The sequence below is a fragment of the Alternaria ethzedia genome (genome assembly GCF_023757985.1).
Source record: "Alternaria ethzedia strain BMP 0044 chromosome Unknown scaffold_1, whole genome shotgun sequence".
NCBI classification, from domain to species: Eukaryota; Fungi; Ascomycota; class Dothideomycetes; order Pleosporales; family Pleosporaceae; genus Alternaria; species Alternaria ethzedia.
In genome coordinates this window covers 814,374-837,042 of record NW_026056194.1, presented here as the reverse complement: position 1 = coordinate 837,042, position 22,669 = coordinate 814,374, and the positions used below count along the sequence as shown (strand labels likewise).

Here is a 22,669-nt window from a genome sequence, read left to right as displayed (position 1 = left end):
CCAGAGGCGATGTTTTCACTCGCTCCTTCCTCAGAACCACATGAGCGCAGAACAGGGAAGGGACACTGGAGCGCGTGTCCGACGCGTTCAGCGCACCTGCCTTGCAATGCATATTCACTCCCGATGCGTTATCATCCCTCAGTTTCTCCCCCGATCTCCACTCGCATGAGCTTCGCTAACCTCCTCTACGATCACTACCCTCAACTACCCAAATGGCTTCGTCGCAAGCGAGTACAGCTGAATTCAATTTCTTCTCATTCATAGAAGATGACCCTCAAGTGACGGGTGAGACTACAAAAGAAGATCACGATGTGAGTGAATCATTCACTTCCCGCGTAGGCTACACTAACGCGACACAGTTGCTTGTCCAAGCAGATGCAAGCATCACCCGAGAAGAAACCGCTAATGGATCGCGTTACCCAAGTGAATCGCTCGACGATGCCAGGAAACCCCCAATTGCGTCCGAAGAAGCTTCCGAACGACGCGGCTCCAGTCATTCCAGCGAAACAATCAGCAGTGGCAGTACTGTCTTTCTCCACCCAGACGAGAGCGGTCAAGGTGTTCCCGATCCTGTGAAGACCCCGGTAAGTCCGTCCCTGATTCTGTGGTATAGTTTGATTAATGTATACAGCAAATCACGCCATCTTCTGGAAACAAGGACAGCAGCACCAGTTCTCCGCCTAGTGCTGGCGTTGAGAATGTCGTCGAATCCAACAAGTCACCGATGACACCACCCGCTTCCGCCGTACCTACCTCGTCTTATAGCTTGCGCAGCCGAACACAGAGTAAGCTCGTATACGACGTGAAGTACCACCCCATGGACGATGCCGTTCGACCCTCTCAGGCTGCCAAACGTCGCTCGGCACACGGAGAAAAGCTAGTCCCCGAGTCTGGCGATTCAAGTGAGGCTTCTAGCATCCTCGATGCTGACGCTGATAAAACCGAGTCGGATGATGCACAAAGCGAGGGAGAAGATGAGGAGGAGATACCGAAGCGAAAGACGAAGAGCAAGGCGCGCAAGCAGTCCAAGTCGCGACCAGTACCTACCGAGGGTACGAGACGGTCTACGCGCAATGTCTCGGGTATCAAGGCATCGTATGATATGGGTAAACACCCTCAGGACAAGTATCTTGTCATCTCGAGCGATGATGACGGCAGACCGATCTCGAGCAACAAACGTAAGAAGCTCTCTCGTAAGCGTGCAAATTCCGGACATAATGCATCATCCAATCCCAAAGGAGCGAAGAGGTTTAAAGCAGTCCACGGGAGGCGATCGCGCCCCGCCGACTACGATACATCCGATGCGTTGGACTTAGACTCCAGTGGTGCGCCCGTATTTGCTAGTGTGGAGGACGGTAACAACATTGAGTCCAGCGCTTGTAGGTGGTCAGCTTCCCCTAGACATTCAGACTTACTGACAGAATGCAGCTACTGTCGCCCTCACATCCCCGCGCTTGCTGCTTATAGCTGACACTACTGGCCATGGCATTCGTCGCCGGGAAGGGATGGATGTCTGGCACTATCCTCCAGGAAAGAGATACCTCAACCACGATCGAGACTATTGGTCTGTCCTTCCAGGCGATGCCTTCGAAATCTTTGAAGAGAAACTTGAAGACCAGCTAGCGCGCGAAGCAATGGAAGCGTCACCACTGAACTATGAGCATGATGATAAGGAAAACCCCAGCAACACAGGCCCCGAGCCGCTCATCGAGGAGAATGAAGGGATGTCCATCATACCAGTTGCGCAATATCGACAGTCGAGCGCCGAAAAACAGGTGGCGGACCGACACTCCCTCGTCTCCAGCGCTCTTTACTCTGACGATCCTCCGCAATCGTACGGCCTAGACGGTACTGATAATATCCATGAATCTCCTCAGGATGACCTCTTTGACGGCATGAACATACTCGCGTCTGGACAATGTTTGCCTCCGGGTCAGATCCAACCCGAAGCGCAGACTGAGACGCAGGACTCAGTGATCGGTCCCAGCCTGATCAGCGATATTTCAGGGTCTGATTTGTGAGTCGATTATCACGTACGTCAATCTGATCGGTCAGACTTTATCGACTGTCTCTTCATTAGCCTTACTGACTAGTACCTATAGATCTTCGCTATGATTATACAGGCATATGCATGAGGAGCTACATCGTTACTATTTTCGCCAGTCTTCTGCAATATCTTTATGGATGGCGTTATCTTCGGTCGATTATCATTGCAACTTATGCATGATCCTAGGATTGAGATATGTTCCTTTATGTTCTAGTTCAATCTACCACAGTACAGCGGGCATGGGTTTACCAAGTACGATGATTTATGTCTAGCTTGTTGCTGTCAGAGGCGAAGTCTGGAGCACCCCGATATATGGGCATGCTCATCTCAAATGTATACAGTGTACGATGAGATAGCGCGTGTAGAAGTGCAAACAAATCTTCGTGTCTTCACAGCACAAAGTTTGCCGAGTGTGGTTGATGGATACCTGTGCAGTCGCCGATAGGACCAAGGCCCAATATTGTAAAGACTCTCTTCATACCTGCCATGGTCCTTCATAACGAAACAGGTCGCCGGCCGAGACATCCGATACGTTTCTTCCCCTCTATTTCAGAAAAGCTACATCACGAGTCTCCTTCTAAGCCAAACTTTGTCGCGACGACTGAAACGTAGACGCTTCATATCTCGCATCGATATCCCGTACGAATCTGCTACAGCTACAAACTTGCTTCCTCTTGTTCTGTCGTCATAGTAGAGCGGTAGCGCGTTGTGAGTGTCGTGTTTCTTCGTGACGATCTCGGAGGGCAGTTTATTATGTTGGAGTGGGAGCAACAAGATTAGGTTGTTTCAGCCATGCGTTGATCACTCTTTGACAGAACATCATTGGTAAACGGTTGCAATCTCCTCGAAAACAACGCATGGTATTACTCCTACTCCCGGCCTGTGCTCACAAGAAATATAGGCTGTGATGGATGCCTTGAGCCAGCCGTTGAGGCGCAGTCGTGTTAGATTTCAAGGACTGCATAGATAGCCTAAGTTGTGCTGTGTAGGATTGCGGCCTGACCATGGGTCGCCTTGCGGTCGCAAGCCCCGCGGCCTGGCTATGCTTGTAATGCTGATATGCTGATGATTAGAAGAAGATGGTTTACCTGAACCTACTTTCGCCCGGTGAAAATCGTCGATGTTCAATGTAAGTTCTTCAGTGGATGTAAACTACTAAACCTTAATCTCCAATGACGTTGTCTACACTGAAGATCTTCTGCTCAGTCGGCTTCGATTCGCGATTTGACCCTCGATCCCGCTCGGCTATGGCCCGCCAGCACGTACCCTGTGCACATGCAAGTGTTCAAGCTCTGTACCGATGCATCATTGCAGTAGTATAGACGCACTTCAGAGTCCCTGCATACACTGTCCTGTCCACGAGACTTGTAGAATCTATCTCAGAACTGCAATCCGCCGATATATAACCAAACTCCAGGCTTGTACACGAAAGCGAAGCGCAGAATCTATAATTGATCGTCCGGGCGAGCCCAGACGCCAGGTCACCAGGTTTAAGCGACAGCGCGCTATCGCCAGCGGAGCGGCCGCCTAGCGCTGTTCTGGATGCGATCTACGCTGCGATCCAAGCGTAAGGCTGGCTGAAGACGATCTTGGTGTTGGTGTTGTTGTTCGAGCGCAGAGGCGGAGCTGCGGAGGAGGGCGGAGCTAGATAGCGAGCATGATGCTGATTGCTGCAGGTTCGTGAAAGATCAACCTCGGGAGCACTCGAGCTACCACACCACGATGCGTGCAGGCATAGTGCTGACAGTGCAATCTTCTGTCCAACGCCGATAATGCGGCCTTTTGCCCCTCTGCGCGAACCTGCAGGTCGTAGCACGTGGAGATGGCTTGCGTCCCGTTCAGGTATAGGGGACATGTTGCAGCACTTGAGCCGGTGGTTTAGCGAGAGGGCGCAAGCCACGGAAGTTAATCTTCTAGGTGTCTGTTAGGGTTTTAAGTAGTAATGTTTAATATATATTCTATAGAAGAGTAAAGGCAGCTAAACTATAAGTATAAGTTCTATAATACTATAGTTACTTATTTCTAAAAGTAGAAATTTTACGCGCGCTATACTTAGTTTCTTTTTATTACTATAAAATCTCTACTATTATTATTATATTTACTATAGTATTTTTTACTACTTTTACTAACTTTAATAACTTTAGTACTAATAAGTATAAAAATATTACTATATAAAAATTAGACTTTAGTCTATACTTTAAGTAATAGCTTTAATCTATATATACTAAGATTATTAGCTTAGTAAATATATAAGTATATATTTAATATAAAAAACTAATTATTATAATTAGTATTAAGCTTAAAGTTATTTATATTCTAAGTAAATTATAGTTAATATACTTAAGTAATATTAGATTTCTTATACTTAAGAAGATTACTATACTTAAGGCTCTTTATAAGAAAACTATTATTATACTTAGAACTAAGGCTATATTCTTTATACTTAATACTTAGTTATAGTTACTTATAAGCTTAAAAAATAGAGTTTATAACCTCTAAAATTACTAAGTACTTAAATTATAAGCTTAAAAAAAAAGCTAACTAGTAAAGAATAAATAAGAGCGTAAAATATATAAAGAATTTAGTAAATTATACTATAGAGACTAGATAAATTAATTAGTGTATTTTAATGCCTAATACCTCTAAAATAATACTAGACACCGGGGGAGAAGTTGATCTTGTCCCGGTCAGACACACCACATCCTCTCCTTCGACCAAGGACCGACCAACACCACGATGCCGTACGCCGCCGATGATGCTGGCCGGACATTCAAGTGTCCTTTCCCGCGGAGTTATCTGTGACATGGCTCCCAACTTCATGGTACGACAGTCTCGTGAGACACATTGGCCTGCAGCGCGACGTCGAAAACGTGAGTAGCTTGCTTCAATACGATGGCGCTTGGATGCAATCCTGCCTCGAAAATTCGGTCTCTAGGAATCTAGTCCGTCATCAGCTGTCATTGTAGGTTTCCACCCCCGCCATCGCATCGCGGAGCGGCCGTTCTGTCACGGACAGTGTCACGCACGTTTCCTGTCGACCGCAGAAGTGTTCCAAATCCACCCTGGCTCTTTCGTTTTCAGCAAAGTGGTAGCGGCGCAATGTCGCAAAGACCAATGGGAGGAATTCCTTCTACCCTACCCTTGAACACATCTTCGCGAAGTGTTGCGCTCGTGCTCCGTTTTTTTCGCACGCTTAGGGTCCCTGCAGCTATCTTAAGCTCATCTGCCGACAAGCTTTCTCGTATGGTTAGATTGCTAGGAAGCTCCACGCGCGGCAGGGTTCTATGACGGCAGAGGCTAGACCTATGAGACCCTGTAGGCTCAATTTGGAAGACCTCGCGAAAGTCGTTGCGACCGGGTCCTGCTACTGGCTGTGGCGTGGGTGACTGCGGCGTGTTGTCTTTGTTGTTGTTGTTCATGACTGGCTTCACGTCCTTCGATACCGAGCGTATAGAATGGGGAGACGCATACCGTTCACCGCATCACCAACAACGCAAAGCCCTCCGAGCGGCACAGTGTAATCTGGACCTACAATCTAGTCTCCCGTCTCCCCAAACCGACCAAGCGTTCTGACTACTCTAGCGTCATCTATTCCCGATACGGTCTTGACAGGGGTGGTACAGCCAGCCTTCCTGAGCCAGGCACAGCCGCTTCCTCCTTCCACGGCGACCAGCACATGTACGCCGCACCCGGCCTTTTGTTTCTTGACTCTAGGCGACGACGAGCAAGGGCGGGGTGGGTGGGGCTTAGGCCTGGAAACAGCGGCCAGTCTACTCCGCCGTCAGTCGTCTGATCAGTCTAGCGTGCACCGTACTGTGTCTGGGAATTAGATATAAGGTGCCGGTTCACATCCCTGGATGTTGATATCACAAGCAAGCAACATTCAAGGTTTACTTTGCTACTACTGCTACGAACTATCCATAACTTATATTGCTTCGCCCCCTGGCTCACTATACTTTTTCGGAATAAATATCTACACGTTCGCGGAATCTATCATAACGGCCCTTTGAACTCGGTGATTGCTAAATACATTGGCCTCATTTCACGGGTCACGCAAAGCTCCTGCCGCCTTACGCTTTGGACCTTACCGGGCATCGCGATAACAAACGGCACAACGCACGAGGGGCTTCCCACGCGCACGGATTCCACAACCGACGGCTTGACTGCGCGCTGCTATTAATATATAATACCGCGGCCTTCCTCTTCTCGAGTTCTTGATTACTGGTCAACTACTCAGACAACCACGAAATAATCCCCAGAACTTCACCACTTCTATACATTATCCATATACAAGATGGTCAAGATCTCCGCCCTCGCCCTCGGGCTCCTCACCCTTGCCAGCGAAGTCTGCGCTCAAAAGACAGTCAAGGTCATGCCCTTTGGTGCTTCCATCGTCTCGGTACGTATCCCACCTTCCTCACTTCAAGTTTCCATCCACTGACTCCCATTCAAGCGATGCTGGCGCGCCAACCTCCAAACCAAGCTTAGGGATGCAGGTGTGACGAACTTTGACTTTGTCGGTGGCCAAAAGAGCACCTGCAGTGGGACCAACATCGACCAGGATCACGAAGGTCACCCCGGATTCCAAGCCGCCGACATTGTCAAGAACAGTCAACTGCCTGGCTGGCTCGACAAGAACCCCCCGGATGTCGTTCTCATGCTCCTCGGCACCAACGATGTCCTCATCGGCAAGAGGCCTATCAACGACATCATCGCTTCGTACGACATTCTTATCGCACAAATGCGGAAGAAGAATCCCAACATGCAGATCGTCGTCTCTAACCTCCTTCCATTGGACCCCGCGCGCTTCAATGCCCAGGCCGTTCAAGGCATCAAAGACCTCAACGCTTACATGGCTACGCACATGCCTAAGAAGAGCAATGTGAAGAGCCCGGTCTACTTCGTTGACAACTTTGCCGACTTCGACGCAGTCAAGGACACAGATGATGGTGAACACCCCAACTTGCAGACGGGTGTACAGAAGATGGCGAACAAGTTCTTCGACGCCACCAGGACAGCAATCAAGGGAGCTGCTGCGGTCAAGGCAAAGAGGCAGAGCATAGTTGAGAGGAGACTACTAGACTAGAGTGGAGTGATGAGATAGACTGTAACGAATTCATGACTTTTCATTGTGCTAAACTAGACTTGGGTATCTTAATGCAATGCCATTCCTTACTCCAGAAATCAAGTTTCAAATGTGATATGCCGCCAGACAGATGCCACCAGCTTTGATCAAGCTTGGGTATCTTTCTTTCAATATCAGGTTCCAACTTTTATACTGTCGCCAGACGGGTACCATGAGCGGAGGAGAGACGGTCGTCCGCAGGTGTCTTGGTGGTGCGCGGTCGTCAGGGCTTTGTGGTCTTGTCTGAGTCGCCCTCCGACTCGTAGGCACCCGCCTGCGAGGTGGCTTTGTCCTTGGCGGCCTTGCGTGCGGCCACGATTCCACGAGACTTCTTGCTCCTGATGAATTTGGCTTCTGCAGCCTCAGCAGCCTCGATGGCCGCGATCTTCTGTTGTACGTTAGTGCCATGGTAGTGTCAGGAGGTGATGAGATACTTACGGCTGCCTCGGCCCTCTTGACCTCGTGCATGGCAATTGCGTCTGCCGCCGCAGAGTCCTTGTCGTTGCAGACGTAGGTAGTTTCGTACCCTGCTCGACCCATTTTCACTGGCTGGTTGGTGAGGTGGTGGAGTGCTTTGCTGACTGCTGCGTAATCTGGTGTGGCTGATCGCCATTAGCAAAAGATACGCTGAAGCCGTACGATATACTGACTAGTGATGGGAGTTTGGTGGTTGGAGAACCAAGACGAAAGCTCAAAAGTTTGTATATAGCTTCTAGCTTTTGTTAGCGCAGAGGTGAAGGGCAGTCTGGGGCTACTGCCCTTCACCTTGAGTCCCGGTGAAGAAGACATGGCTGCACAAAGAGGTTCGGCAACGGTGACGGTGTTCATGAAGGAGAGACGGAGACGGAGGGGCAGAAAAGACTGATATATGGCTAGCGGCTGTGTGCGTTTGCCTCGTTAAAGTCGCCGTCAATGGGGATTACGACGGCCCGGTGCAGTTTTCAGACCACAAGGAAATTGCAAACGCGTCAGGAAGAGCGGTGTTGCGGCGGCCAGGCAACATGCGGGACGCTCGAACATCAACATCAACATACAGGGCATCCAGGAGGAAAATATCTTGAAAATGTAATTCAATGCAGTATGTACACGTGCTGTTTCGCGCCTGGCCAAATCCAACTCTTACTTGGTTGTTATGATCTTGAGCTTCTTTGGGCTGTGACTGAACAAGTTGGCATATGCCTTGGGGACGGTCTTCCGCTTGTTGGGTTCCTGGACAAAGTATTCGTAGCCTTGCTTGTTAGCAAATTTGATGGCATCCTCCTTGGACTTGAACTGTATCCGGTGGCCGTTCATGAAGTCGGCAGACGACTGCCAGCCCATGAGCGGGTTCTCCCATCGGTGGCCCTTGGGGAGGACGTCCCAGTCCATCAGCCAGTGCGAAGCGTTCCAGTCGCCGGATTGTGTGGCGGTCTTGGAGGGCTTGTAGATGCTGGGAACAGTTAGTATCAAGGCCGACGTCGGGTGAAGGATGTCTTGTACCGAACAGTACGCGCCTGGAGGTCGGTGGGGGCGCCGGAGAGAACGGCAGCCGCAACACTGTCACCGGGCTCGCTGCCATCCATGACGCGCTTGGGAACCGGGGAGAAGTTGCTGGGGACATGTTAGCCATATGCCGCCTTATCCTAGTCCACGGTTGACGCACGAGGTCCGGTAGTCAATGGCGACATTGTAGTCTGGCTGGTGCCTCATGCCCTCTGCGGCGTTTTCCTCGCGGATCTGGGTGGACTCGCTCGTGAGTTTGACGGCGGGCGCATCTTCGGAGCTCGTCTTGTGGCCGTGGGGGGTGGGCTCGTTGGTCGCATAGGTGCGGAAGGAGGGGGCGATGACCCTCGTCGCGGAGGGCCGCAGGGCGGGGGCGAGCAGTCGCGGTGCAATTGTCCTCGGTAGGGCAGCCATGGTGGTTGTGTCGTCGGCGTGGCGGGCGGGAATGCTGGTGATGTCGATGCAATGGGATGAAGCTGGGGTGGTTGCTTGGCGAAGGCGCCGGCATAATCCGTCCTGCAGCTTTCTTCCTCGAACCTCACCACCGACCGCACGACCTCCATCTCCACTCCATCGTCTTGCCCGCCCTGGTACGTCGCCCGAACCGATCCGCCACGCAGAGAGAGTGCAATTGATGCTAACTGGCCCGCAGCCGTCAAGATGAGCTTCATGCAAAAGCGCGGTCTCTCGACCCTCATCCCCCCCAAGGTACGGCTTCTGTCTGCCCCTCGGACCGCGCATGGCACTGACAATGCTCTCTAGATTGCTTCTCCCAATGTAAGAGTCCTCCAAACGCTATCCTAGCACGCCTTCGAACCCCCGCAATCGCATACGCGCAACTTTCGGCCCACCGCAAACGCCTCCACAGTCGCAGCACCCCGACTGCGAACCCTGGCGCATCCCGACGACTCTCAAAATGGCGATTCCAGACCAGGGCTGATGTACCAAACAGGCTATCGGCTCCTCCCCCAATGCTGTCCGCATGCAGAAGGTCGTGAGCTTCTACGAGAAGCTGCCCCGTGGCCCAGCTCCCGAGCCCGAGGCCAAGGGTCTTCTCGGACGCTACCAGAAGAAGTACATGGGCAAGAACCCTTCAGCAAGGCGTGAGTGCACCCGGCGGGGCAGGAGACTGTGCGAGCGCTGTCCTTGAGCCTGCGAGATCGGATGGGAGCACCAGACTGACCCTGTACAGCCCTCGTTCACGTCATTGGCTTCCTGATCGCCATCGGCTACGCGCAGAACTACTACTTCCATCTCCGTAAGTCGAATCAGATGCGCTGACGAGATGATGTGACTCACCACTCGCAGGCCACCACAAGAACAACGAGCACTAAGCGGATCCTCTGAATGCGCTGCATCGTCACGGGCGAATAGACCGGATGTGTATATGTAAAGTGTAGTTGGTGAATCAAACATCTAGCCAAGACAGTCTCTTCTCCTATCATGCAAATGACTCTGCTCTTTTCTTTGTCAACATTCACACGTGTGCAGTGGCGGAGGCCTGGTCAGCTCTCATGGGGCCGACAACGTCATCCCGGGCGAGGATAAGGTAGTACATCATGTGCAGTGCTACGGAAATGTAGTGGGTCTTGTCGTCTCGTTTCTGAAAATGCACATGTCAAAGAACCTCACGTGCATGGTGTGAGCATGTGTCAGTAGCAGTCTGTCGACCAGTCTTCCCAGCAGGCTTCGTCCGGCCCGCACCTCCGCAGCTCAGGCGTGAGTCGTGATTGTCGCTGCAGCCGTGTGACGCATAGCTCCCAGGGCATTCCAGATGTCAGAATCGATACAAAGAGGACCCCAGGCGTGTGCCAAGACTAGCGCCTCTCACCATCGTGGCTACTCAAGCTACCCGCCTCAACCTCCTATACACCCATCCACACCCGCAGTCCGCCCCACCACGAAAGGGCCCCTTCTTTCACGCCGCCCCCTCCCGAGCGCGACTCCACGCCGTTCGGTGAATCAGCGCGACCCAGCACGTGTTCGCGACTGCCTCCAGCCCGCGCATCCATCCAGCGAAACACTCCGAAACCTCCGCACTCGCCGCGTCACCTCAGCAACTTGCAGATAGCAACTCTGCGGAAGCGCCGACTCGACATCCGTGGCGACTTGTAGCATCTGACATTAGGTGATTATCCCCAACTTTTCTTAGCTCCCATGTCGCATGTGGAGGACAGCGGGCGTCCGGCCGGGCTCAACTCGCAGCAGTCGGCGCCGCTCACGCCCACGTCCTTGTTTGGATCAGACCAAGAACATCTTTCTGACATTGAGTCTTGCGCCACTTCAGTTCCGGAAACTGTTATGGCAGAGCAGGTTGCCAACGATGTGGTAAAGGAAGCACAGTCGGTGGGTCGTTCTGCGCCCATCGACGACTCTGCGTCAACTACCAACACCCCCGCCGTCAACGGCGAACCGCCCTCGGGCACAGCGACCACGAAACCGACCCCACGAGAAGCGTCTCCTACGAAACCCACTGTGAACGGCACAGGTGCACCCGCCACTGGTAGTGCACACGTGTCAGACAAGGCCGATGGAGATGTGGCAGCTGTAAGTAGCGAGGAAGAGGCATGCGGACGTGGTGTTAATAGTAGCAGGGCGAGAACAAGCAGTCGGATGCATCACGGCACGATTCCAAACAGCCCCACCTCAATGGCTTCTCGAGCGAACATCTGGCGGCGGAGTCGCAAGCCGTAGCAGATGCCAGTGGTGGCTCAGATACCGACATCAGCCGCCCAGGAAGCGTCGACCAGTCCAAGCGCGACGGAGTTCACGTGCGGACCAACTCAGCAGCCAAGAAACAGCCGTTCAAGTCAGTGTCTGTGACGAAGAGCTTTCTGGCCAAGACCGTTCCGACCACGCCTGCTGCACGACCGGGGGAGAAAGCAGCCCCGGCAGCCCCGCCCAAGACGTCGATTCTCACCGCGAAGCCCCGCCTCGTAGCGAAATCCGGCGCTGGCAACGCCCCGCGTGCGCTGGGACAGACCAATGGCGCAGGTGCAGGTCCAGATGCGAGCAAAGTCTGGAATAAGAACCAGCCCGTCCCAACTCCACCGCCCAAAACCTTCACCGACGAAGAACTGAAGCAGCAGTACGGCATACACCTTGCAACACGCCTACAAGCTGATGAAGGAGGCAAGGAGGCCAAGTGGGCAGACATTGACGATGACGAGGAAGACTGGACCCCGGAAGCAGTGCAATGGATGGATGGAACCAAGTCCTCAGTTGCGGTGCCACCGGAGACGCAGCCACCGCCTGCCGAAGAGCCCAAGACTATTCTCAAGCCTGAGACGCCCGCCGAAGCACCCAAGCCTACTACGTCCCCGGCTCCAGCTACGAACGCGCCCAAATTGAGCGTCACTGGTGGTGCCAAAACTATCTTGAAGCCTGGTGCGCACACGCAGCCTACTACTGGAAAGTCAAGTCTGGTCCTCAAGGGTCAGCCAGAGAGACCAACTCTAGTGGCCAAGCCATCAGCAACCGAGAAGAAGTCACCATGGGCGCCCCTGCCTCCAGTCGAGAAGGTGTCGCCGATCCAAATCAATCCCCCTGCGCAGCAACCGCCCCCACAGCGCTACTCACAGCGTGATTCCTATGGTTACGACTCCATGCCCCCACCTCCCGCGAAGGAGATCGCCCCAGATGACTTTAATCGCAACTGGCGCAACGAAAGCGGCGGCCGAGATACTCGAGACGGCCGGGAATTGTTCAATTCACAGAGTGGTCGTTATGAGCCTGTACACAATGACATGCGGCGGGGTTCTGGTCGAGATGCTGGTGGTGGTTACCGGCAGCAGCCGTCCGCTGTGTTACAGAGGCCTTCTCAGGACGGCGGCCCAGCAGAGCCTTCAGCGGCGTTCCAGACGTCAAGGGCAAGCGCGGATGGTCCTACTTGGGGCAGGAGGAGGAACTCGTCCAACGTGAGTGGAACTATGCCTAGGCGCATGTCGATGGACCCACGGGGCGTAGACATGCCTACTGGTCCCATGAACATGGAGCGACGCGAATCACACTCGATCAACGGTGTGGACCCTTCGGATCCTGCAGCCGCCAGACAATCGCCATTCCAGCAGATGAAGTCTCCGAACGTTCCTCATGCACACCCGGCTTCACCCTATGGCTCAGTAACCTCAGCTGTACAAGATGTACCGGCGCCTACACCAGCACCACCGGCAGAGAACCCAGTCGAGGTACAGAAACGTTTGATGGCTGAAAAGATCGAGCGTGCTCGTCTCAAGAAACAGCAGGATGCGGAAGCCGAGAAGCAGGCAGAGGCAGAGAGGAAAGAACGTCTTGCTAAGAAGCTGGCCGCTATGGGACCGCCTGAACCCAAGCCCAAAAACAAGGATCAGTCGCCTACCCGCCCAGAGCAGTCCCCACAGAAAGACAAGGCTGCTCCTGCGCCATTGCAATCACCGCCAAAGCCACCTGTACCGACTGCCGAGGGTGAGGTTACACAGTATGGTATGATGAAGGTCCATCAGTCTCACCCGGTGAAAAGATCGCCTCAGGCGAGCCATGCTCAAGTAAATCCCTCACCGGTGACTGCTCCTTCATCACTTAACCAGCAATCGACGCCGCCGTTTGACGCCTTCACTCGTGACAACGAAAAGTCTCGGCTGTCAACTGAACAATCTCAAGCGATCGCTCACCAATCAGACGGCGCTATCCCTTCTGGGCCTAGGCCGCAGGCACCTCCGACCTGGTCGCAGTCTTCTTCTACAGCACCTCAACCCAGACCTTGGACATCACAAGTTTGGGGTCCTCCCGGCGCAAAAGATCGAGCTCTTGGTAACGGTACCTTCGACTCCGATTACAGAGGCCAATCTCGCCCTGGTGCCCAGCAGCAACTTCCTGTTCAGCCACCTGCCGCGACAGCTCCCATTGGCACTGGCCTAGCTCCTCAGGCTTTGACTTCACACCCAGCAAGACAGATGCCACCTTCGCAACCCATGTACGCCCAGCGATCTTCGCGCGTCCAAAACGCTGCGGCGGCTCGGGCGGCTAGACCACCCCCAAGGAACGTCACTGGCGGCGGTTGGGATACATTTGGTGAACTTATCAAAAAGGATGACCAGGACCTCGCAGCGAAGAATGCTCAAGATAGAGAACGCCAGGGCGAATTCCGTCCCGAGCTTCGAGAGGTATACAAAGATCAACGTGGGCAAGCACAAGTGACGCTGCATGACAAGGTCGCCGCCGAACTGGCTCTTGCCGAGGCATTGAAAAAGGACGATACTACGAAGCCTTTGGTTGAAGGTTCGTCGCCTCAGCAAGGTCTGACTCAAGGCCCTCTCCAGCAGGCTACTGGTCCTCGCGCATCGCGCTTCTTCCCTCGTGCGACTGAGACCTCAACAGAGGCGACGGCGTCTCCGTCGACCTTTGTGTCAAGTAAAGCAGACTCACCTCCTCCGCCTCCCGAGACAGAGACACACCCTGCTTTCAGCAGTGAAGCCGGTCACCCATTGGTGAGACTGCCGAAGCCCTCGCCTGTCGTGCGACTTCCACCGTCGGCAGCTGGCAACGGTACGGCCGCTGCTTCTCACGTGAACATGCCGTCGCGCGGCCAAGCTCTAGGCGCCAGACCTCTCGCAATGAACCCGGAGTGGCAGGCAAGGTTTAATAAGCTCCTCGACAAGCCAGGTTCCAACCGTCCATCAGCCCATCCAAGCACGTCTCCAATGCTGCCGGTCGCTACTCCACAGCAAGGCGCGGTCGCCCCGGCTGCCTTGTCCAAGGCTTCGCTAGACGTTCGAGGAAATACTGGTCCTGCAACTGTGTCATTGCCCAGCGCGTCTCAGACGAGAATCTTTGCAGATGATCGTGGTGCAGAGGCTGTCACTCGTGGTGATACTGAGGCTCTGTTCGAAGACAGAGAGTTCGGTTCGCTGCCCACCGTCAAATTGTCCAAGGTTCCGCACCTCGCAGCCAATCAACCACCCAAGGCCGCGCCTAGAGATGAGCAGCACCCGAGGCACAAGAAATTGGAGAACCCGTTCACCATTCGCCGCCTGGAGGCATTCGACATTGAGAAGACGACACAGAACAGGCTGAAGTTCGACGTTGTTGTGCGCCTCGCGAACATGCGTCAGCCTGTCACCAAGTCAGTGCAGAGGAAGCACTACGGTCCAAAACTCAACAGGCAACCGAAACCCAAAGCGACGGGTACGCCGAGCACCACTTCTACCAACAGTGCGAAGGATCGCCCGCGCAAGCCCTCGCACCAAAGCCAGACAGATCGTTCTTACAACAACAGCGCTTCACGCCCGTCTGCTCCCAAGACTTGGTCCACCAGCAACAACAATGCTCCTCGCTCATCCCCAGCTCACACAGCTACAACCTGGGCTAAGGTTGCAACGGCCTAAGTGTCGTCCACAGTCCCCCACTAGCTCCAACCACTGCTACAAGGAATGTTCTCCTCGTTCGAGCACTGTCGCCACACAAGTACACGAATGTCTGATAGCTCCTCGAAGTGCTTCACCTGGTTACTCTACGTACTGTTCTCATCGCAGCACACCATTTCACTCTTCTTCTCCTTCAACAGCAGTATATAGCGCGGCATCTTGTACCACAACGGTTTGAGTGGATCACAGGGTCGCTTTTCTTGGGAGGCAGTGTACTCCCGATCTTTCTTCCACTGGACTCCAAGTCCTCCATTCTTGCTTTGGCGCGACATCACTTTCGGGGTCAGCATGTTTTTCTTTCCTTAGACCTTCGTTCATCTCCTTGCCATGACCGGCGTCAGGACGCGAGTATGGGTATTGACAGCTACGACGGGCCATGACCTCGTGGATGCGGAAATGGGATGACGATAGAGGACTTCGTGTACTGCTAATAATACTTCTGAAACTTCATACTGCTTTACCCTGCTGTTCTTGTGATGGCGAACTACTCTTCTTCTGCTTGGAAATATAAGACTATGCATCTAATTCCCTCACCGGAAAGTTGACGGCTTCAAGATTTGTTCCTCCAACCTGCTTGCCACTCGCTGCAGTGATCAGCCCGTCCAGCCAATCTTGGTGTCCTAGAAGCATCTTGTTCGGCTTCTGCTCCTCCCAATCCCTGAAAATCTGCCCAATCTGACTCTCCTGCGTCAAAATCCTCACCCTTTGCCCCTCCAGATCCTCCACAACCCACGCATGGTAAATTTCCAGCCCATCCGGCGTCTTAGAGCTCCACGCCAATCTACCCGCGCGCCCGTTACTCTCCGGCGGCTCCGACTCTTCGACCGTGCAGGTAAGCGGCGGGAATCCAAAAGTGCTGAACTTGAAGACGTCGCCTTTGTGCAGGAAGGTGCTGTCGGATGACGGAGGAGTGATTTGAGCGCAGTTCTTGTAGTAGGACTCCCATTTTGAGATGTTGGCTAGTAGGGCCCAGATTTGTGTGCTGGTTAAGTCTTTGGCGATGCGCTCGTTGGAGACGAAGTTGTCGGTTGTGCCCGGGAGGAAGTGCGATGGCCAGTTGATTGCGGATTGGGTCGCCATGTTGTTGGGTGAGCAAAGTACTTTTTGGAGATGCCTGTTGTTTCTGTGTAGGATAATGTGCAATCAATATGAGAACGTAGAAGAATGTTGTGCATGGATACTTGGCCGTTCATGTATCGATGGATATCGTTGACGCTAACATGTGGCGCTTATGCATCATTGCGCATGGGAAAGACTACATCCGCGAGGATCCACAACTACACTGATTTGTCACTTTTGAACCTGAGCGGGAATGCCTTTAGCAATATTTTGCGCATTTTGTTTATTTCTTGGGAAAATAATCGTGGCTCGAGGTGCTATGCGCAAACTTTAATGTCGACGTCATAACGAAGGCCTGATCTCGACGCAAAGCAGCCACGTCTGTGATCTGCTAGTAGAGAACATAATGTCCACTCAACCTTGAGAGCTAAAAAAAATATCGACGAAAGAGATGAACGCCAGGGTACAATTCTTTGACCCAAGTTTTTCCATGTTGCACTGCCTAGTGCCCAATAGCTTTATAGACTGTCATTGACCAAGATCTCATTGTTGAAGTGGAACTCCGTGACGGCGACGAGGAGCTCATCTTGTGCGCTACTCATTGGCAACCCGTTGGCCATCATCGCTTTTCTGCAGTCTTCGTCGCGCCAACAGTCATTCCTGACGTCATGGTGCCATGCCAATGGGCAGAGAACATGCCCAGCCTTCCTGACGACATATTTCTCGATAACTACATCGCCAACTAGTCTCTGGTCTTTCATAGCACTGTCGATACGTGAGACTGTCACCACTGCTTGCAGGTACTTGCGCTGCTTGATCCAATTCCGCAGCCCCTCCAACATGAAGTAATCCGCCTCTGCCTCGACCCGGCTGTAGAGAGCATAGTCGAAGCCGTCTTTCCTCGTCCAGTAGAGCGGAAACCTGGAAGGCCGACGCATAAAGCTGAGTAGATGCTCGAATGTATTCGCATCCGCGTCGACGCAGTACGAGCCGTCGGCCTGGAGGTCTGCGCCGTCTTCCCAGCGATTGAGTAGACCCTCAAAATAAGGCGAGACCGAGAGGACTGATTTGGACGTACGAAATTTGCGACCGGATACTTCGAGCGTGATCTGATTGTTTGCCATGATAGGAAGAGATGGATAAGTTCGGATTAAAGGGGAGGGAGGACTAGCCGGGGGAGATGTCAGCTTTTACGCTACAAGACGTTTGTAGAACCCAGGCTTTACGCTGCGACATCGCGTGATACATTGTTTGTGAAAACAGGTGGGTGATCCGAGCAGAGTCACATGGCGTCTCTGGAATGCTAACCAAGAGCCCACAGTTGAATTGAATGAAGTGCTTCTGGAGAGATGCAATACCACATGGCAGATAAGATCAATATCACAAAGCGACGTCATCAGATTCCATCATCGCAGGCCATGAGAGTCCTACTACGCAACTACATACTTAACGAACCTTACGTTCAAAGGACCAAAACGATTTAGGGTAACTGAATCACCGTTGCTTGATTCACAGCCATCAAAACTGGCTCATTTCGTTAACTCTTCCAGCGCTCACCCACAGCCACTCGTCATCGTCTTTCGAGGTGTTCTTATCGTGAATATATGCGTGGGGCCCACAGATGTGCATTGAAGACGCGGGGATGTTACTATCAACAGAATCATGGGGCCGAGGGTATTGGCAATGGCAATTTGCGTTCATACACTGCGATGGCTGCGTTGACACTGCTTGCGCTGGTAGCGTGTACTGGGTTTCCAAATACCTCGCATCGTGATTCGGTACGCAATATTGTGGCTGAACGTGAAGCCATGATGTTGGCTCTGCAGGTAGCGAATAGTTCGCCTCGTAGCCCAAACCCCAATCGTGGAGTCTCTCGCAGTCGCAACAGTCGTAACCCATCTCATCGAGAGTCACTCGAGGAAGACCAAGGCCCGGATGCTCATATAGGAATTGATCGAAAGATTGAACCATGCGAGGCACTGGAGAAATTGCGAGGGACTCCTCGTATGGGTCGTGGCGGTGGGCGGTCAAGAACGGGCGGTTCACCACGTGGGCTGGGAAATTCTGCTGAGATGAAGATGGTGCCATGCTGGACTGAAGTTGGATCGTCTCCACAGGTCGCCTTCCGTCGACATGAAAGGATTCCTCCGAGATGGGGATGCGCATGTCTGATGCAGATTGTGCTTTGATGCGCGTAGTGTCGAGTTTGTGGTTGACGTTTCCCCCATCAAAACCTGGTCTTGAAGCTTCTGATGTGCTAACCTGGGCTGCAAAGTCGACTAAGAAATCGAGAGCGTTCATGCTGCCGGATGACCAAAAAGAGCTTCGAGAAGATAGAGGACTAGAGAAGAGTTCAGATGTAGTCCTTGCCAGCGCGCCCTGATATCGTGACTGTTAACATTGATCTTCAAGGGGAAATGTCGCACTGATGGTACTCGCACCAAACGGGTGTAGCAGTGCATCGTGTTGTTGCACCCGTGAGGGAACAACCTATCGGAAGCAAACCCATTGTCTGAACAATTGTGATGATGCGATGTGATGGATCAGAAACAGTCTGATGCATTAGGAGATGTGTGAGCCGTGCCCCTTCCTGAGTTAATATCCTCAGTTCTTATCGAAGCTCCTATCACAAGAACAGCATAAATGCACAACACCTGGGCAGTCTCGTGGAACCAATAGTCAGATGTATCGCACGGCTGCACGACTGCCTTTGTGTAGAACTCCCTGTGGGAGACTAGAATTGTTTCAGTGGAGGGCAGACCCCCGAGTTCCTTTGGAATTCGATTAACTACGTTGCCTGTAGTAAGATATGCATTGGTACTTGTGGTGGTGCGACCATCTTGTGTATGCCCGAAAAAGCACAGGTTGAGAGACGAGATGAATCCACCGGACAGCAGCGATGCGCTGGTGCTGCCAGACAGCTGAGGGCTGCTACGCCAGATGACACGAATTTATCGTGTCTTCGCTCTGCGCACAGGAAATGGTGGTCAATATTGGCGTGCAGTCAGTAGATGCATGACGTGGTATTGTCTGTTGAAGAGTCGAATCACCCCTCCCCAGGTTGGTCACGCCCGCCCGGTGCATGAGCTTGCCGCTAGCGCGGGCACTTGTTGACAATCCGAGCCCACTCATTCCCTCCGCATCGAGCAATGCGCGCAGCGCGACGCGTTCAATGTGTCGCTTCGAGCTCTTGAGCTTGATCATTGTTTTTTTCGAGCGACTGGCGGCACGGAAGAAACGGTTCCGCGCACCCAGCGACCTGTCAGCGCCGCGACCATGCTCCACGAAATCCTCCTCTCGCTCTCCGGACACCCATCGGCGCTGTTCGATGCCCCGGACCACGTGACGGCAACTGCGCGTCGCCTACTGTCACCGCCCGAAGCAGAGCTGCTATCTTCAATCGGTCATCTGTCGCGTCTGCATCGAAGCACACGCGATCATGTCGCTAGAATCGCCGCGTCACATCCCTCAGTCATCTGCAGGGCGGTCGCTACTTCGATTACCTCTTACCATCTCGAACGGTTCCAATGCAAGGTACTGGAAGTCGAAAGCCGTGTCTTGAAACAAGATGCTTCCATCGTGGGTGCATACAACATCGTACCACTGGCTGGGATAGTGAGCGAGTTCTCGGAATGGACCAGGGTGATGGAATGGCTACGGGATATCAGCAACTACATGTTGCCCTCGGACGTTCCTGCGAAGTTCGAAATGATGATTGGAAAGGCTGCCTCTGGAGCTGCCGTCATCGACAAGCTGCGAAGCGAGGGACAGACAGGCTATCCGGACATTGAAGAGACTGCCCGGGGTCTGAGCAAAGTCGCAGAGACATCGTGGCTACGGCAGCTATCAACCTGGCTGCTGTACGGTCGCCTTCCATCGTTTGGTCGTTCCGACTTCTTCATCCAGCAAGGTGACGAGGATGCAGATGAGCAAGTCTTCGTCCTTCAGAACAAGCTGCTACCAAAGTTTGTCACACGGCAAACGGCTCTCTCCATCCTGTTCGTCGGACGATCGCTAAATCAGATCCGCGCATTGCCGTCAGCCGTGAAGGCGTTAGATACATCCAATTCGGTCTCGGAACTTGATCTGCTTCCCAAGCATGTACAACAACTCTCTCGAGTGAGTGCACCGGTGTCAACGGCCATGCTCTCGGAGGCAATCGCCAACATTCGCCTCTCGCTGTCTCGGAATCTTCTACAACACTTGTTACCTCGTGAGAAGATTGTTGAGACATTGACAGTTCTACATCAGTTCTTCTTGCTAGGAAGAGGAGAGTTCGCCCTGACACTGATTGCAGAAGCAGATGATAAGATATTATCTCGACATAAAGGGTTGCAGCCCACCAAGTCTGGCCAATCTGTCAAGGCAGTTGTGATCAAGGAAGCGGAGATTAGCCAGGTCCTCGCACGGTCTTTCTCCGTTCTGTCCACCTTATCTAGCGAGGACGAACACACAGATGATATCCTGGACGTTGCAACTCAGCTCCTACATCTCAGCGTTAACGGCTCGTCTAATAACCGCCCTGGGACACCGGGCCGCGCTAAGGACGCGGACTCGATGCTTCCACAACTTGCCATCATGTCTTTCGACGACCTACTGCTGTCTGTACCAACGTCTTTAACGATGGACATCCGTTCACCACTTGACCTCTTCATAACAAAAGCAGACCTTGACGTTTACTCATCGATCAATGCTTCCCTTCTCGCAGTCCGGAGAGCACATCTGCATTTAGCAGAACTATGGCGATACAGTTCAATACGGAGAGACCATCCTTGTCCGCCTGGATATCAATACAGCAATTCCGCGCATGGTAAAGCAATGCTGAAGCGGCGACGACAACGTACTACGAAACGGGCTCAGGACATGCGGAAGATATGGGCGACATGCGCAGCCGCCATCTTCTTCTTTGCGGAAAGCGAAGCTTACTTTCATGGTGCGGTCGTACAACAATCCTTCGGTCATTTCATAGCATGGGTTACCGGTCCTCAAGTTCCTTCAACCGCGGAATCATTGCCAGCAGCTTCCGACAATTTGAGTGCCACTGGCTTCCGCAGGTCGACGACAGAAGAAAGCATACGGCAACAGCATGATCCAGAAGCATTGGCCTCAGCACATCGCCGCTTTCTGTCTTCGGTCGCGTACTCGCTTCTGCTTACCGATCAAGCTTTCACAAAAGCGCTGCGTACCTTGTGCACCCACGTAGACGAGTTAGTGGCATACATCAAGCGTCTTACAAAGATCCAGCAGAACCTGGATCTGGAAGAAGATGAAGGTGTGGAGGACTATGCGCAAAACTACAAGAAAGAAGAGCGCGAGGTCAGCCTGGAGATGGACCGGGCAAGGAGGAGGCTTGACAGCGACCTCAAGACGCTCGTAGAGCGGCTTCGTGAGATTGATAGCGACAGGATTGGAGCTTCTGCACCTGGTACATCAATTGGAGCGACGATGGAGGAAGGTGCCTATGAGCCATTGAGAGTAGGAGGTATCGACCGTCTTTTGATGAAGCTGGACTGGAGCGGCGAGGACGAAGAAGAGGAGACCGAGGACTTGATCGATCTTTAAAGTACATGGCTTTGTCCTCGTCAAACGTTTTCAGGGACTACTATCTTCGCGATCCTTGTTGGCTCTTGGCACTGTATCATGACCAATGTGGTAACGGCGGAAAGCGCGTTGATTGCGCGGTCGCGATGCCTCCGCATGGGACGGACTTTCTTCTAATGTCGACATGGGTGAGTATCGTCCAGGCATCATTTAGGTCGCCTCCCAACATTCTATCATCACATTCATCACACCACATCATACCGCTTCAACAGCTTATCAACATTGCTCTCTTGCATCAATACTGCGTATGCACCGGTGTTCACGCTCACAATTCGATGCTAACAACGCTAGGTCCGCTCAAAACAATTCCCTCCAATCCGCCTTCGTGTTCAACTTTATTCGATACGATCACTCCGCCGTAAGAGATTTCGCCATGTCTTCAGATCGCAATTCTGCACGTTCTATCTTCGGATTTGTACGGGGTACCGGAAAACGTCTGCCCGCCGAACGCGACGACCGTCCAGCATGCCTTCCAGCCACGTCAGGCGAGGCTTTGCCTAGGAGACGCCATTATATCTACCCGCGAGAAGACTCTGGAGTATACATGCCGACAGGACCGGCTGAGATAACAGGCAAAAGCTCTTCATCGACTCCTCATCCACCGGCACAATTGAATCCCTTCGAGGACGCCCGATACGAATACAGTGCTACCATCTCTGAGACGCAGCCGTCACCTGCACCATTGGGAGGCCCACGGTGTATCACCTCTGATCCATCGGCAGTCACGACCATAGCGGAGTCGAAGGGTCGCAGGGGCTACAGGAGACGCCTACGAGATCGAATCTGGGCTATGTTCAGAAGAGAGAGGATCGTTTGCGTGTACCGGCCGTCCAGCGATAGAGTGCCTCTCCTAGGAGGGGAAGGAACACACCTCCGACGTGGCACTGTGCGAGGACAATGACTTATGGACCCGCAGGACGAGAGCGACGATTATCGTCTTGGTCATGAGGCTGC

General features: G+C 52.9%; 9 protein-coding genes across 9 annotated transcripts; 5 read left to right on the top strand and 4 right to left on the bottom strand.

Moving 5' to 3' along the window:
- Nucleotides 1-212: 212 nt before the first annotated feature.
- On the top strand, nt 213-2,021 carry J4E87_000279 (uncharacterized protein; the record flags this gene model as incomplete). The annotated part of the gene is made up of 4 exons (XM_049371938.1): nt 213-311; nt 360-584; nt 632-1,379; nt 1,429-2,021. The coding sequence occupies 4 exons, from the start codon at nt 213-215 to the stop codon at nt 2,019-2,021; spliced, it is 1,665 nt and encodes a 554-aa protein (XP_049238072.1).
- A 4,320-nt stretch (nt 2,022-6,341) lies between these two features.
- On the top strand, nt 6,342-7,133 carry J4E87_000278 (uncharacterized protein; the record flags this gene model as incomplete). Its single annotated transcript, XM_049371937.1, has 2 exons — nt 6,342-6,446; nt 6,501-7,133. The coding sequence occupies 2 exons, from the start codon at nt 6,342-6,344 to the stop codon at nt 7,131-7,133; spliced, it is 738 nt and encodes a 245-aa protein (XP_049238071.1).
- Nucleotides 7,134-7,395: 262 nt separating this feature from the next.
- On the bottom strand, nt 7,396-7,712 carry J4E87_000277 (uncharacterized protein; the record flags this gene model as incomplete). The annotated part of the gene is made up of 2 exons (XM_049371936.1): nt 7,396-7,560; nt 7,611-7,712. 2 exons carry the CDS (start codon nt 7,710-7,712, stop codon nt 7,396-7,398), a joined length of 267 nt encoding a protein of 88 aa, XP_049238070.1.
- A 579-nt stretch (nt 7,713-8,291) lies between these two features.
- Nucleotides 8,292-9,068, bottom strand: J4E87_000276 (uncharacterized protein; the record flags this gene model as incomplete). The annotated part of the gene is made up of 3 exons (XM_049371935.1): nt 8,292-8,601; nt 8,652-8,762; nt 8,815-9,068. The coding sequence occupies 3 exons, from the start codon at nt 9,066-9,068 to the stop codon at nt 8,292-8,294; spliced, it is 675 nt and encodes a 224-aa protein (XP_049238069.1).
- A 246-nt stretch (nt 9,069-9,314) lies between these two features.
- On the top strand, nt 9,315-9,988 carry J4E87_000275 (uncharacterized protein; the record flags this gene model as incomplete). Its single annotated transcript, XM_049371934.1, has 5 exons — nt 9,315-9,362; nt 9,417-9,431; nt 9,607-9,757; nt 9,847-9,912; nt 9,963-9,988. The coding sequence occupies 5 exons, from the start codon at nt 9,315-9,317 to the stop codon at nt 9,986-9,988; spliced, it is 306 nt and encodes a 101-aa protein (XP_049238068.1).
- Nucleotides 9,989-10,811: 823 nt separating this feature from the next.
- On the top strand, nt 10,812-15,016 carry J4E87_000274 (uncharacterized protein; the record flags this gene model as incomplete). Its single annotated transcript, XM_049371933.1, has 3 exons — nt 10,812-10,820; nt 10,863-11,201; nt 11,249-15,016. The coding sequence occupies 3 exons, from the start codon at nt 10,812-10,814 to the stop codon at nt 15,014-15,016; spliced, it is 4,116 nt and encodes a 1,371-aa protein (XP_049238067.1).
- A 552-nt stretch (nt 15,017-15,568) lies between these two features.
- On the bottom strand, nt 15,569-16,135 carry J4E87_000273 (uncharacterized protein; the record flags this gene model as incomplete). Its single annotated transcript, XM_049371932.1, has 1 exon — nt 15,569-16,135. The coding sequence occupies one exon, from the start codon at nt 16,133-16,135 to the stop codon at nt 15,569-15,571; it is 567 nt and encodes a 188-aa protein (XP_049238066.1).
- Nucleotides 16,136-16,632: 497 nt separating this feature from the next.
- J4E87_000272 (uncharacterized protein) lies at nt 16,633-17,238 on the bottom strand (the record flags this gene model as incomplete). Its single annotated transcript, XM_049371931.1, has 1 exon — nt 16,633-17,238. One exon carries the CDS (start codon nt 17,236-17,238, stop codon nt 16,633-16,635), a length of 606 nt encoding a protein of 201 aa, XP_049238065.1.
- A 2,152-nt stretch (nt 17,239-19,390) lies between these two features.
- On the top strand, nt 19,391-21,676 carry J4E87_000271 (uncharacterized protein; the record flags this gene model as incomplete). The annotated part of the gene is made up of 1 exon (XM_049371930.1): nt 19,391-21,676. One exon carries the CDS (start codon nt 19,391-19,393, stop codon nt 21,674-21,676), a length of 2,286 nt encoding a protein of 761 aa, XP_049238064.1.
- Between the last annotated feature and the right edge of the window lie 993 nt (nt 21,677-22,669).